This window comes from Trachurus japonicus, chromosome 18 (assembly GCF_045865225.1).
Source record: "Trachurus japonicus isolate A0001 chromosome 18, Traja_1.0".
NCBI classification, from domain to species: Eukaryota; Metazoa; Chordata; class Actinopteri; order Carangiformes; family Carangidae; genus Trachurus; species Trachurus japonicus.
The window spans coordinates 17,613,869-17,629,817 of record NC_140924.1 but is presented as its reverse complement, the minus strand read 5'-3'; the positions used below and the strand labels follow the sequence as shown (position 1 = coordinate 17,629,817).

General features: G+C 38.7%; 1 protein-coding gene and 1 long non-coding RNA gene across 2 annotated transcripts in view; both read left to right on the top strand.

The window, feature by feature from the left end:
- The window catches only part of LOC146969051 (Fc receptor-like protein 5), a 101,043-nt gene that overhangs the window by 64,298 nt on the left and 20,796 nt on the right, over positions 1–15,949 (top strand). Inside the window, exons 6-9 of the mRNA XM_085760172.1 lie at positions 11,796–12,071; positions 12,387–12,689; positions 13,045–13,308; positions 13,621–13,872. Of these exons, the coding sequence (XP_085616298.1) occupies positions 11,796–12,071; positions 12,387–12,689; positions 13,045–13,308; positions 13,621–13,872 (1,095 nt within the window). The remainder of the gene's footprint in view (positions 1–11,795; positions 12,072–12,386; positions 12,690–13,044; positions 13,309–13,620; positions 13,873–15,949) is intronic.
- LOC146969052 (uncharacterized) lies at positions 14,403–15,547 on the top strand. The gene is made up of 4 exons (XR_015034314.1): positions 14,403–14,488; positions 14,610–14,660; positions 14,782–14,838; positions 15,189–15,547. It is a non-coding gene; the product is annotated as an uncharacterized LOC146969052 (long non-coding RNA).

The following is a 15,949-nucleotide window of genomic DNA, read 5'->3' as shown; positions in this document are numbered from 1 at the left end:
TGAGGGATAAAGCAGTTATTAGATGTGACTGAAACATGGTGTTGTGATTCAGCTTCTTCGTGTTTGCTGCTCAGGGCAACCATGTCTTAGCTCTTCCTCCGCCGTCAGGTGGTGATGATCGTAATGGGGACAATGCTTTATCCCACAATGTTGTGAATATTGTATCCCATATGATTTTATTTTTATATAGTGGAATACAATCAAACAAGTCCATGTAAAAAAAAAAAAAAGAAAAAGTTCCTAATATACGTATTTATTAAACCAGGGATCTCAGATTTCAGAACAGTCCTTCACCCCAAACTCACCAAGAGATTTGCATGTGATAAGCATGTGGTGGTATGTTAGAGTGTCTGCTTACAGGTCAACTTCCTTATGTCCTGTATCCTTGTTCACTGGAGTGGTGTCTGATGGTTTATATTTTAAATCGATAACACTTCTATATTATACCTGACTTCACCCTTAAATTTTGTCATAGTTTTGACATTTTAAAAGATGTTTATCAGTTTGCATGTAATGACAGATATGTCTTTTTCATAGTCCAATGTTGTGACTAATGTTCACCTCAGACAGTTTTTAGGCACAGCAGTTTGATCAGGCCCATTCAGACCAACACCATCCAGCAGAATGACGCTGGCTTATGATGACAGATAATATCATTCTGGCTCAGTAGATTTGTGTAAATGACAGATATGCCAAATACTGTATGTTGGCCTTGTGCTAAAAGGAGGAAAGAAAAAAAACGTCCATTCTAAATGAAGCAGATGACTTCCTCATCTCAGGCTCAGATCTGCGTTTTCAGATTTAGCTTTATTCTTCAAGTTCAGTTCCTCAATCTCAAAAATGAGTTGTTCTGAATAACTGGGGTGTTTCAATGCCTCACTGGGTAGATCATGTATCACCTCAGTGTTTATCTAAGTGGCTGTGGGTTCAAGTCTGATGCATGGCCCTTTGCTGCATATCATTCTCACACCCCAGACCACACCATCACCCCCCCTCCCTCTCCCTCTCCCCCTCTTCCTGTCACTCTTTCACAGCAGCAGTGGCTCAGGTGGTAGAGTGGGTCGTCCAATGATCAGAGGGTTGGCGGTTTGAATCCTGCTCTGTCCCAGTTGCTGCCGTAGTGTCCTTGGGCAAGACACCTTACCCACCTTGCTCCTGATCGGTCGTGGTTCGCGCCTTGCATGGTAGCTTCTGCCTCAGTGTGTGTGTACTGTAAAGCGCTTTGGGTATCGTTTCAGATGGAAAAGCGCTATATAAAATACAGACCATTTAACATTCCAAAAAAAAAAGATTCTGATATGAATTAATTGACTTTTAACTAAATTAACCCTCGTGCAAACTCTCATCCTCACCCTCAACGGGCAGAAATAAACAATAATACAAGAGTAACTGAACTGTTCACTCAGCCACAGGATTATCTTTACCATCTCTTTACCGAAAACAAGTTGTGCAGCAGCTCCAAGAAAAAAATGGTGGCAAACAAAGAAGAAGTTCAGCGTGAGATGTCAATCAAATGACATATTTCACACCTAGCCCACCACATTTACCAGAGGGCAGTGGGTAGAGCTCAAGAACACAGTGGGAACGTTTGTGACAAATTTTCTCATGCTCAATATTTGCCTGTTGTTTTTTTCATTATATCTCAGATATGAACCACCAGCTTCCTTATACTACTACCCATTGTTAAAAACATTAAACAATTTCAAACACAGTATTCAAATTGCTACATTATCATTTTGCATTTAACTAGAGCTCTACCACATGATACATCCTTTATTGTACTCGTAAATGAGACTACTTCTTCTTAACTCTGGGAACATGGTGATGAAACTGCATAGCTCTTTCTATCACAGCAACACATCTGAATGTGTGAAGAGGAACTTATTCTTTCTCACACACTAAGAAGCAGTCAGTCTGCTTGTTTCTCCCCAGGCTCTAGTTACTAAGGTGTAAAGTTGTTTGAAGAGAATCAATTATATTTCACACTGCATTGATTAAAACTACATTGATTAATTGATGTTTTCACAAATATTAGACCTGGACATTTTAATTGGCCATATGACAGAATTGAATAATCTTGCTATAGGTAATATCAGTATTTTGATGTATTCAGTCAGCTGGTTCTCAAAGTTGCATGGCTTGTGTGTAACTGTATGGATCCACACTGCAGCTGTCAAAAAATACTTAATATAAGGAGTAACTGTCTGTTGCTATCTTTATTGTGCCCCCCTCCTCCTACACACAGACACACACCAGATGAAGCAGCCTAGGAAGCTTTTTAACCACAAGACCACCAGGAAGCGTTGGCCTGTGAGTTTTAGCAGACTGTTCAGGGGTCGTGGTAACTGTGGTTGAATGTCAGTACAAATTCTTTCACTTCTAAACAGATGCTTTACACTGTACAGAAAAACTATTAAATTATAATAGCTGCTAAATGTAGAGCTAGTTTCTAAATGGGGTTGAATTGAACTGATCTCTACTGTATACGGTACAGTATGCTAAACCACCAAGAAGTGCAAAGAAAAACTATAAAGTTATATGTAGTTCTGTTTTCTGAGACTGTATGTTTTTCATGAGTTCAGTTGTACAGTCATTTTCTTGCCACCTTTAGCAGAGAAGATCCACAGATACTAAACTGATGTTATGAGCTGATTTTCATCATAGTACTGCACTGTGATTTCATGGGCTTTTTAACACAATACCACTTCTTGAATGAAATTAACTAACCCTAATTAATTTGAGCATTACACACACACTGTACAGAGACACACAGACGGTATTTCTGAATTACAGACTCTCCTTGTGATTTCCTGTTGGAATAATAGTGTACCTCAAAATCTTTCTGTGGCCACTGGATTTGAGTGTGTTGAAATTCACCATCACTTGCTGGTTCAATGAACACATGATAGTTGTGCAGTTGGTTACCGTTAGATTCACCTCCACATGACACTGTGTATGCCATGTTTACTATTTCAATGTCACTGAACCACTGATATCATCACCACATGTTTTGTTGTGTCAGTTAATAAGATTTGACAACACTTTATGCACTATGGAGAGTACTACTGTATGCACAGTACTGCACATACTGCATACAACACATGTGATGATGACAATATAAAAGGCATTATGGATGCAAGAGACACAATCCTCTGCACAAGAGACAAGTTGATATATGTATTTCAATGGGCCGGAAGTGTAAACATGACAACGTGTGCTGTGGTCAAAGCCATGAAGTTGTCTGAGCTGTGTGTAAAACGGAAGGAAGAACAGAGAGGCTCAACTCAGAAAGAGAAGTTGAGACGAATTCTGATCTCATTTTGTATGAAATGTAACTTCTTCTTTATCGTCCTTCTCTCTTTCTCTTTTTGCTGCCTGATTATTTATGCAAAGTGGAAACGTTTCCAAGAAGCAGAGAGCAGAGGGACGGTGTCGGTGCTGGGTGTGAAGATGGGCCACACTTTGCTGTGTGTGCTGTCTTTACTCTGTGAGTACATCAGTCATTTTACAATTCTGCGTCTTTCAGAGGAAGACTCATGATTTTATCAGTGTAGTACTTTGGTTAATGTGACAATCGTTGCTGATTATTCTTTGTTCAGAGCAGTGGACCAAATGGATAACTGTACTGGTTATTCTGGACATACATTTGTACAGCACATACTCACTGTATAGTCTTAATGTAATGTTTATTATTTATATATATATAGCCTATATATACATTTATTTACTGCATTTCATTTCAGTTTTATGTTTTCTGCCTCTTCAGAAATTAACAGAATATTCTTTCAGAAACTTCTGAAACATCCACCTGGTTCTTAAACTCTGTAGTTTATGATGATGTTTGTCAGATTTACAGTATCATGTCTGATGTCAATCTTTGTTTTAGTGCTGAATACACTCTTCTACGGAGAGACTCAAGGTAACTAGTTCTATTCAGTTATTTCTTCTCCTCTATTGTGTATTAAGTAGCCTGTTAATTTTCTACTTGTCAGTGACTATCACTCTTGATTATATCCTCTTTGTGTTTGCATGTGTTTATGTATGCAATTTAGTTATATCAATACAAATTATTTAAATACAACCAGGAGTGTGGAATTGCTATTTTTTCCCAAACATTTCATCATCAGTATTTATGTTTTCTGAGCTGTGTTGTGTTCACGTTCATGTCAGATCAGAGTCTGTTACCTTCGTACAGATGAGTTTTCTTTACATGTGTTGACTCATCTTAACAGGGTCGGGTAGTGACCCATCAGAGACACTGATGAGAGAGAGTTAACAACAGATAGTTATCTGTCCTGCAGGCAGCACTGATAATCTCACTCAGCTGACACAGTGTCTCTATTTTTGTTGTATCAAGTCAAAAACTATCAAATGTTCCACATATAGATGGATGATATGAGATCTAAAAACAGTCAGATTTTACACATGAAGTAATTCTCTCACTTTGAGGTGTGGCTTGGTGGCTGACTGACACAGTGTCTGGGTCAGAGTTGTCCAAATCAATAGAATAGAATAGAAATGCTATACACATTGATGAGGTGGATATATTCAGCTCTAACATCCTGTATGAAAACATGTCTGTTGGTTAACTTGATATTTCACAGTATTTCAGTCCATTAAATGTCTAAATCGATAGAGAGGGTTGGAGTCAGTGTGTCGTGCTTTATGTGTTTACTTGTTAAACCTGTGGGTACAAAAAGACTAAATTGGGTGAAATCAAATTAATTCTAGCAGAATATTATGCATGACTGAGACATATGTTTGTTTCCACACTGCAATGAAACATGTATATATATTTTGATGGAACATTCATTAAAACTCTTCTTTTTTTAAAAACTTGATCAGAGCGTAAACTGAAGGCCACTCTGACAGCAGACAAGACAGAGATACCAGCAGGGGGCAGCGTGACACTGACCTGTTCTGTGGACGATTCTGGTTGGAACTACGACTTATTCAGAAACACTCAGTCCTATAGAAATAATCAACCAAACCCAGTGTTCAGTGTTTCTGATGGAGGTGTTTACAGATGCAGAGGATGGAGACCAGACATACAATATCTCACAGATGATAGTGACCCAGTGACCATTTATAAAACTGGTGAGTGAATTGATTTTCTCTGAGTAAAACAACATGGCTTCTTTATATTATAAACCATGGAGTGTGGAGGAGGTCAGTTAGAGTCTGGAAGAATAAATGATTCAGGTCCAATTCCTCTTTGTAAAGTAAAGTTTGAAGACAATTGATAAATAATTCATCAGGACATCAATATAACAGATGTTTAATTAGTTACTAACACAGTAGAGGAGTTGAGGGTCCTTTATTAACACTGCTCTTATTTATAAACATCTGGAACTGGATAAAACATGTGATTTCTTCATGCAGGATTCATGGACTTGATATTCAACATTTCTATGTTTATTTGGATCCAAATTATTGATTATCTTTTTACTTTCTGATTCTTTTCTGATTTCCCAGCATTGGAACAGACGCCTCATTAGCAGACCACACTTTGTTTTTTAATTATGACCAGAGGTTTAAGTGAAGCACATTTATCCCTTGAGCTAAGGCTAGTGTGTTCAAACTAAATTTCCTGAATATTTCTCATTCTTCAATCACCAATTTTACTGCTTTTGCTCTCCTACTGCTTTGACTTTCCATTATGTATTTTTATTACAAAATAAATCAACGTCCCTGAACACTAATGAGAATCATCAACATTTTTTGCTGAAATGTTTTGTCTGGATTTAAACTTTTAGTTGTTTTCTTACTGTGCAATATTTATGTCAGTTCCCAGCAGTGTCACCATACTACCCAGCTGGTCTGTGATCTACAGAGGAGAGAAGATCATTGTCAGCTGTGAGATCCAGGGAGGTGGAGACACTGGGTGGACGTATGAATGGAGCACAACCAGCTCATACAAACCTCCATCACTCAGAGAATTCACTATCAACAGTGTTACTGAGTCTCACAGAGGAGACTACAGCTGTAGAGGTAGAGGAGACTATTTGTTAACACAGTGGAGTGGAGTCAGGAAACTGACAGTATCAGGTGAGTTAAACTGTCTCTCATGTTGTTTCTCTATCTACTAAATTATATTACTCTGTACATCAGTAATTTAGATCCCATTTTCAACATGAGTTTCTATTTTTTTTTAAAATTGTGGCAAAAGCTACAATTATGAACAGTAGGTTCACTTTGATTGTTTGGATAAATCATCTGGTTTTGTGGAATATTTCAAGTCTTTTTACTTTTAAATTATCTAATGTAATAAATCAAAATCACATTTCATTAGTTTTTTTTAAATTTTCTTTTTAACTTCAGGGAAACCTTAAACATGAATGAGACATATATGAAAGACACGCTAACACGTGTAAATATATTTTGATGGCATAAACATTAAAACTCTTGCTTTTCTAACTTGATCAGATCGTGAACTGAAGGCCACTCTGACAGCAGACAGCACAGAGATACCAGCAGGGGGCAGCGTGACACTGACCTGTTCTGTGGACGATCCTGATGGTTGGAAATACGAGTTTTACAGAAACACTCAGATGAATAGAAATGGTGAATCAAACCCAGTGTTCAGTGTTTCCCAGGGAGGTGTTTACAGCTGCAGAGGACGGAGACAAGAGACAAGTTATGTCACAGAAAAAAGTGGCTCAGTCACCATTTATAAAACTGGTGAGCGAACTGATTTTCTGAGTAAAACAACATGGGTTCTTTAAAGCAGAAGTAAGCGATCCGGTCGTTTTGGCTAACTTCTTGTCAGCCGATGGAGTTAGCAGCCCCCGCCCTCGTCATGGATCTATTGGTCCTCGTCCCTACGTCACCACATTCACACGCATCCCTTGGCTGCACACAGCCCTTCATGCCGTTCTCTCTCCTCATTGGATAAGGGTTGTAGGATACACGAAACGTTTTCTCCTCGGCTTACAGCAGAGCAGAGTGACTGACAGACCCATGTTTCGGACCAAACACTCTATATAAGTGATTGCTGTCGGAAGATACACTGTAACTATTTAAAGCAGAAGTAAGCGGAATGTTTGTGTTAATATAAGTCTTAAATAGTTATATCTTCCGACAGCAATCACTTATATAGAGTGTTTGGTCCGAAACACAGGTCTGTCAGTCACTCTGCTCTGCTGTAAGCCGAGGAGAAAACTTTCCTTGTATCCTACAACCTTTATCCAATGAGGAGAGAGAACGGCATAAAGGGGCGGTCCTCTCTGTGTGTGCAGTCAAGGGATGCGCGTGAATGTGGTGACGTAGGGACGAGGGCGGGGACTGCTAACTCCATCGGCTGACAGGAAGTTAGCCAAAACGACCAGATCGCTTACTTCTGCTTTAAATCACAAAACAATACATGGAGTTTGGAGGAAGTCAATTAGAGTCCTGATGAATAAATGATTCAGGTCCAGTTCCTCTTTATAAAGTAAAGTTTGAAGACAATTGATAAATAATTCATCAGGACATCAATATAACAGATGTTGAATTAGTTACTAACACAGTAGAGGAGTTGAGGGTCCTTTATTAACACTGCTCATATTTATAAACATCTGGAACTGGATAAAACATGTGATTTCTTCATGCAGGATTTATGGACTTGATATTCAACATTTCTATGTTTATTTGGAGCCAAATTATTAATTATCTTTTTACTTTCTGATTCTTTTCTGATTTCCCAGCATTGGAACAGACGCCTCATTAAATTAGCTGACCACACTTTGTTTTTTAATTATGACCAGAGGTTCAAGTGAAGCACATTTATCCCTTGAACTAAGGCTAGTGTGTTCAAGCTAAATTTCCTGAATATTTCTCATTCTTCAATCACCAATTTTACTGCTCTTGCTCTCCTACTGCTGTGACTTTCCATCATGTATTTTTATTACAAAATGAATCAACTGACCTGAACATTACTGTAATGAGAATCATCTAAATTTTTGGAGAAATGTTTTGTCTTGATTTAAACTTTTAGTTGTTTTCTTACTGTGCAATATTTATGTCAGTTCCCAGCAGTGTCACCATACTACCCAGCTGGTCTGTGATCTACAGAGGAGAGAAGATCACTGTCAGCTGTGAGATCCAGGGAGGTGGAGACACTGAGTGGACGTATGAGTGGAGAACAACCAGCTCATACAAACCTCCATCACTCAGAGAATTCACTATCAACAGTGTTACTGAGTCTGACAGTGGAGACTACAGCTGTAAAGGTGGAAGAGACTATTTGTTAACACAGTGGAGTGGAGTCAGGAAACTGACAGTATCAGGTGAGTTAAACTGTCTCTCATTCATTTTGCTAATGTTGTTTTTCAATCTACTGTATATTACTCTGTACAGCAATGATTTAGATCCAGTTTTCAACATGGGTTTCTATTTTTTTTAATTGTGGCAAAAGCGGAGGTTCACTTTGATTGTTTGGATAAGTCATCTGGTTTTGTGGAATATTTCAAGTCTTTTTACTTTTAAATTATCTAATGGATTAAATCAAAATTTCATTTGTTTTTTATTTTCTTTTTAACTTGGAAATTCTTAAACATGAATGAGACATATGTGAAAGACATGTATATAACACGTGTAATATATTTTGATGGCATAAACATTAAAACTCTTCTTGTTTTTCTAACTTGATCAGATCGTAAACTGAAGGCCACTCTGACAGCAGACAGGACAGAGATACCAGCAGGGGGCAGCGTGACACTGACCTGTTCTGTGGACGATCCTGATGGTTGGAAATACGAGTTATTCAGAAACACTCAGTCCTATAGAAGTGGTGAATCAAACCCAGTGTTCAGTGTTTCCCAGGGAGGTGTTTACAGCTGCAGAGGACGGAGACAAGAGACAAGTTATGTCACAGCTCTCAGTGACCCAGTCACCATTTATAAAACTGGTGAGTGAACTGATTTTCTCTGAGTAAAACAACATGGATTCTTTAAATCATAAAACAATACATGGAGTGTGGAGGAGGTCAGTTAGAGTCCTGATGAATAAATGATTTGGGTCCAGTTCCAACTTCTTTTAGTTAGTTTACTGTGTCATTTTATGTTAGTTTCCAGTAGAGTCACTGTGACCCTGGTTTTTGAATGCAGCACAGTTTGACAAGTTGAAAAGCTGCAGTTTCTTTGGAAAAACATTATATCATATGTTTTTTAAATGATCATGTTTCTGCTTGATTTGTTGTTATGTCTGTTGAATAAAAGCAAATAGTTTTTATTCATCCTACACACCTTGTTTTTTAATTAGATTTTGTAGTTGATGATGATGTCATACTGTGCATTTTTGTCAACAGTTTCCAGTAGAGTCGCTGTGACTCTGCTGCCCAGCTGGTCTGTGATCTACAGAGGAGAGAAGATCACTGTCAGATGTGAGATCCAGGGAGGTGGAGACACTGAGTGGACGTATGAATGGAGAACAACCAGCTCAGACAAACCTCCATCACTCAGAGAATTCACTATCAACAGTGTTACTGAGTCTGACAGAGGAGACTACAGCTGTAGAGGTAGAGGAGACTATTGGTTAACACAGTGGAGTGGAGTCAGGAAACTGACAGTATCAGGTGAGTTCAACTGTCTCTCATTGATTCTGAAAACGTTATTTATTTAAATAGGACATGTAAATAATAATCTTTCCATTAATGATTTAAGAAGATCAGTAAACTTATAGTCTCAGTGAATGAACATCATCATCATCGGCATCCCAGTCTCAGAAGACCATAGATTTCATGTGTCTGGGAGTTAGTTTTTAGTGCAGCGCCTTCTGTGGCTGAGGAGGCCAATGTGTGAGAGGCAGATGTGACTGCAGATGTCACATGTCAGCGGTGTGGTAGTGTGTTGTTGTGTTGTTGTTGTTGTTGCTTCCTCTTTGTCCTCTTTGCTTCGTGGTGCTGAGCCAGGGTGGTGTCGAATGTGAGCAGGCCACGCTGTAGAGAGCCTGCTGCCACTGAAGGCGGTCCTGAGCTGTAGCTTCCCAGGTGACAGAGCTGATGTTGTTGGACTTTAGGTCTCGCTTTCAGACATCCTTGTAGCGTAGCTGGGGACAGCCAGTGGGCCAGCAGAGATGTCACTGCCTCAGGAGAGAGAACATGCTGGGAAGTTGTGCTCTTTTCAGGACTGCTGTGTGGGTGATTCTGTCCCTCCAGGTGGTTCCCAGTAGCTGCTTTAGGCAGCGAAGATTAAAGCTGTTTAGACGCCCCTCTTGATGTGAGTTTAGGGTCCAGGTTTCACTGCCATACAGGAGTGTGTGCTGATGACACAGGCTCTGTACACCCGCACCTTTGTGTGGACAGTGAGTTTCCCATTGACCCATGTAGAGTTATCACAATACCAAAATAAGTACCCACAATACTATACCAGAGAAAATATCACGGTTCGAGGCATTATCGCGACCCTGCTGCCTTTTTTTTCTTTAATTATTATTTTTATGAACTGCAATGTTTTTACACAGGTTATAATTACTTAGCCAGGGTAATTTCGATTTAGGCTCCAAAATAACTTAAATGTATGTACATGGGGGGAAAGCGAATCAGCTTCGATTTTATTTTGAAAGACACGCGAAGGCCGTCCCGCCAACAGAACAGTTGGGGAAACAGTGAAACTGGTAGGAACCGTGACGATTTGGCACTGCGGGGTACCATGGATACCGTGGGTATCGTGCAACTCTAGTCCCATGTGAGCTTTCCGAACGTAGAGGCAGCTTTTCCGATGCGGCTGCTGAGTTCAGCATGTTGTCAGTGATGGTGGATCCAAGGTGGGTGAAGGAGTTTATGGCTTCCAGTGTGAAGTTGTCAATGGTGATAGAGGAGATGGTTTCAGCCTCCTGTCCCATCAGCTTGGTTTTGCTTAGACTGATGCTCAGGCTGAAGTCCTTGCAGGCTTGGGTGAACTGGTCCATGAGGGTTTGCAGGTACTCCTCCTGGGAATGTGCTACCACTGTTGTGTCATCATCAAACAGCATGTCCTGGATGACAAGGGGCCTGATTTTGTTTTGGCTTTCAGACGGGCGAGGTTGAATAGGTTACCATCAGTTATTTAAGAAGATCAGTAAACCTTTAGTCTCAGTGAATGAACAGGTTCATGAAAAAAAAGACAGTGTGCAGTTTTCTGTATCTTCAGAAATATAAATATCAATACTGTAGGTGCAACCGTGCAAAAAAGGACAAAAGTTCAGGAGTAACTTGTAGTGTACCATTGTGACCCTGCTGTGTGGAATAACCAGCTTATACAACAGTTTATACAGTTATTGCCGCTGTCTACGCTCAGTAAAATGGTTTTAGTTAAGTAATAAAAAAACTGAAAATTAGCTTTTGCTAATAAAGCTTCTTAATACCGAACCGCAACTTTTCTCTTTACAGCCACCCTGTTGTTTTCGAAGTAAATCCTATTTAGCCTTGACAGGTTTAATTTTTCTCTGTGAACTGAACAGCAAACAAACCCCGGGCCTCACTGAGAGCCAGTGACAGAGTCCTACCAGCAGGAGGCAGTGTGACACTGACCTGCTCTGTGAAGCCATCATCTGGTTGGAAATACAACTTGTACAGAGACAATAAACTCTCTGAACCTCTGAACCCACATGATGCTGCTTTCAAGACAAGTGGAGAGATCAGAGTCTCACAGGAAGGAGTCTACAGGTGCAGAGGAGGAAGAGGAGACCCAGTCTACTACTCAGAGGACAGTCAGGAAGTCAGGGTTGTTAATGCTAGTGGGTGTTGCACTTAACAGATAATGTGAGGTCGACAAATATTATGTGTGATTATTTAATTTGTTTTGTAATTTTTCTGTTGAATCCTTGACCATGATCAGTCCCAAACAGAGCTGTTGTGACTCTTCAACCCAACTGGCCTGAGATCTACAGAGGAGAGACGATCACTGTCAGCTGTGAGATCCAGGGAGGAGACACTGAGAGGACGTATGAGTGGAGAACGAACAGCTCACTCAAACCTCCAGATCAACATGAATACAGGATCAGTCCTGCTTCATCATCCCACAGTGGAGACTACAGGTGTAGGGGCAGAGTGAAAAGTGATCGACTTAATACAACAGAGTGGAGTGATTCAGTCAGACTGACAGTGTATTATGGTAAATCACATCATGTTTCATTGAAACTGAAAATCTCAACAAGTCATTAAAAAGTGTTTTAAAAAATAGACCAAAATAAACTTTGAGTTTTTAATCAACAGTAATCATTATTCAACATGTTCAGACTGAGCCAACAATAATTTTAACAGAATAAATTGAATATTTACAAAATGGGTGTGTCTAGGTAAAAAATATAATTTTCTGGAAAACTATTAAAATTGATTTATAGCGTTTTGGAAAAGAGCTCTTCTTTTGTTCCTTTCTACTGAAACTGTATCATATAGTTTGTCCATATTGTGTCCAACTTCCCAACAGTCAAACCCAGGCCTGTCCTCACTGTGTCTCCATCATGGCTGAGTCCTGGAGCCTCAGTAACTCTCAAGTGTGAGGTTGGACTTAAATCTGCAGGATGGAGGTTCTTCTGGTCTAAGGCTGTTCCTGATCCATCACAGCTCTCCTACCGCTCTGAGCTGCTCCCTGGTAGCAGCAGTGGGACTGAACAGGATTCCTACATGGTCCATGGTCAGACACACACAGCAGGATATGTGTGTCGGGCTGGAAGAGGAGACCCAGTGGTTTACACTGAGACTAGTGAACCAACGTTTGTCTGGTCTGGAGGTCAGTTTGATGTTTCTTGTCGGTTTTCTGTGAAGAATCAAATGTTCAGTCATTACCTGAATTCAACCATGTTCTTGTCAGTGAACTTTTCCTAAAACCAATGTTAATGCTACTAAACACATAGATTTTTAAGTTCATGGTCCCAGTTGAAGAAACGTACTGACTGTGGACCAGATTAAGATCTAAGTTCCTTCTCTCCTCGTCTCCACATCCATGAAAACATGTCAAACCGAACAGCAGCTCCTTGATTGTTCTGTTTCTTCATCTTGTTCCTGCTGATGTTTCTCAACAAACAACAGATTAACAAAGAAATATGTACTGAGCTTGTTTTAATATCTTTGTGTGTGTTGTTCAGATGTTGTTCCATCAGCGTCTCTCACAGTGAGTCCTGACAGAGTGCAGCACTTCACCTATCACGAGATCTTAGTGAGATGTGAGGGAAACTTTACTGAGTGGAGATTGAGGAGGTTTCCTAAGAGTGACTATCGGACCTGTTCTGACCAGAGAATAAAGAACGGGTCCTCATGTAAAATGTACACATCCCAGCCCAGTGATGCAGTTTACTGGTGTGAGTCTGGATCAGGAGAGTTCAGCAACACAGTCAACATCACTATAGATGGTACATTTGATTACATTTGACTTCTAGAACATTATTCATTTGTTTTATTGCACCATGTCATCCATGGTCTGTAACATAGACGAGTTCTTATCCAATCAAAATTTAATTTCACTGTCCAGTCAGTCTTGAGTGGAATTGCTGCTAGTTGTAAATAAACACATTAAAATATCAGGTCTTAAATTCAACATTGTCACTGAATGAGGATAAAAACATATACATGTCATGTATATCCATCATTGTCTATCAGCTGGTTTTTAAAGGTCTGCACCAGCTGATCTCTGACTGAAGCTTCATGTTCTGACTGTTTTACAGGTCGTGAATATTCTGATCTGATCCTGTTGAGCCCCGTCCATCCTGTGACTGAGGGAGAGTCTGTTATTCTGGGCTGTAAATCCAAGGAAAAAGAAAACATCTCCAGTGTGTTTTTCTATCAGAATAACAAACTGATCCAAAGTGACACCAGGACGGAGCTGAATATCTCTGCAGTGTCAAAGTCTGATGAAGGTTTCTACAGGTGTGAGTCCTCAGGACAAAAGTCTCCACAGAGCTGGGTGTCAGTCAGAGGTGAGTAGTGTTAAAATGTCAGATTAATTTTCTAGTTTGTACATTTATGTGTATGAGCTGTAGACAAAGGTTTATGCCTATTACATTTTTAGCTTTAGTAAGACTTGAATTCACCTGCTCATAAAAGATCATAAAAAAATTGATTTGATACTTTTAGTAACTTTTATGGTAATTAATGTTTACAGCTGTGCCAAGACCTGAGAACTCTTCTCTTCCTGTGTGGCCAGTCATTAGGCTATTTTTTGGACTAGTATTGATTATTGTCCTGCTGCTGTTTGTCTGCAGAAAAATGACAGGTGAGATATTGACTATTGATTAATAACAGATCACTTCTGATGATCATAGAGCAGTGCCTCAGTTTTTAATACAAATCCTACTTTGTGTTTCACAGGTCCATGTGTCAACAGGTTTGTACAACAAACTCTCATCTCCAAATTACAAGCACTTCTATATTTCACATCTTTATCATGTTTTACTTTGAAATGTTCCTGATCATCACTGCTAATAGACGTTTTTTAAACTCCATGTTTCAGACTCACTCAGACTCAGAGAGAGAACCAGGACTCAGTCCACCATGATGAAAACCAACAGCAGGTTTATTCCTCTCTCCTCCACGGTCAGTTGTTCATGTAGCTTCCAACACTTTCATATCTATTTGTAACTCACAAGAGACACTTGGAAATATTTTTGACATGAGGTGACTGATGTAACTTTGTTTAATTTTTATTGGCCCATAGGTGACGCCTGTGTCTATGAATCAATCAGAGGCTCTGAAAACACTGGACAAGGTTCATTATAAACTTCTATTAATGTCTACCTAGACAATAAAAACATTATTTTTTTCAACTCAGTGTCACTAATATCACTGTTGAAACTGATATAAAATGTCTGTAATGTTCATCTCAACAGGTCAGTGTGACGGTGCAGACCAGAGCTCTGACTATGTAAATTCAGATCCAGCCACAGGTAAAAACATTAACATCAGCTCTTTAACTTGTTTAATCGATTTCTCTTCACTTTTTTATTAAACAAACTTTTATCTCATGATTGCGACTTTTTATTTCTTCAATTTACCCTCTTGAAATATATAAATGCTCAATGTGCTTTGGTAGATATCGTTAAAAAGAATTTTGAGTTTATGTTTTTTGTTCAACATGTCTCTCACATCTAAATTAGACCTTTATTGGTGTAATAATTTTTGATTTAACTATTTGAACTTTGCTGACTCCACATAGAGATTGTGATTTTTTATTTAAATGTATCATTTTATGTATTTAATACTACATTTACAGTAGTTTATTCTGATTTTATTCCAGGTCCATGAACAGAAGAACATCGTCGACAAAACAAGAGACAACAAGACATTTTATAAAGGTGAACAACAGTTTATATTTTAAAAAAAAAAAAGAAAGAAAAAGTTTAGGTTTATTTTTCTTTTGCATATGAAAGAGTATCAAATGCATTTTATATTAATATATTATATTATATTTATATGTGAAGTGTTTGTACCATAATTTGTAGTGCAGGTTTGTCATTATTAAACATTTTGTACAGGTTTGGTTTCATTTTCCTCTGTTGCTCAGTTTGTTCATCATACTGTATGATGCCGCTGCTCGAAATAATCCTAGAGGAAACACTTGTCATACATTTGTATCTGGGTTTGCTTGTAAATATTATTGATGCACTTTTATTAATCTTGAAAAATAAACATAAGAGATGTGGAACATTTGAAAAACCTATTCTGGAGTTGTCCTACTGTAAATTTTGTTTGTATATTTTTTAAATATTTATTTTACATTGTATTTTCATTGTTTAAACTAAAATAATTTGGATCTGTGAATAAATACACTGTAATAAATTAAAAAACCTTGGTTGGATTTTTGACTTAAAATATTGACTCGTGCAGGCGCTCATAAACTTTTCCATGCCGATGGTCCTCCAAATAGCATTAGCTTCTTTGCAAACCCACCGAGTTTTGAGGCTTGATGTCATGACGTCATGAATGATATTTTGTCTGGCAGGCAATTAGAAAGATTAGCATGGTAAATAAGGTTTTGAGATGTTATATTATTATTAG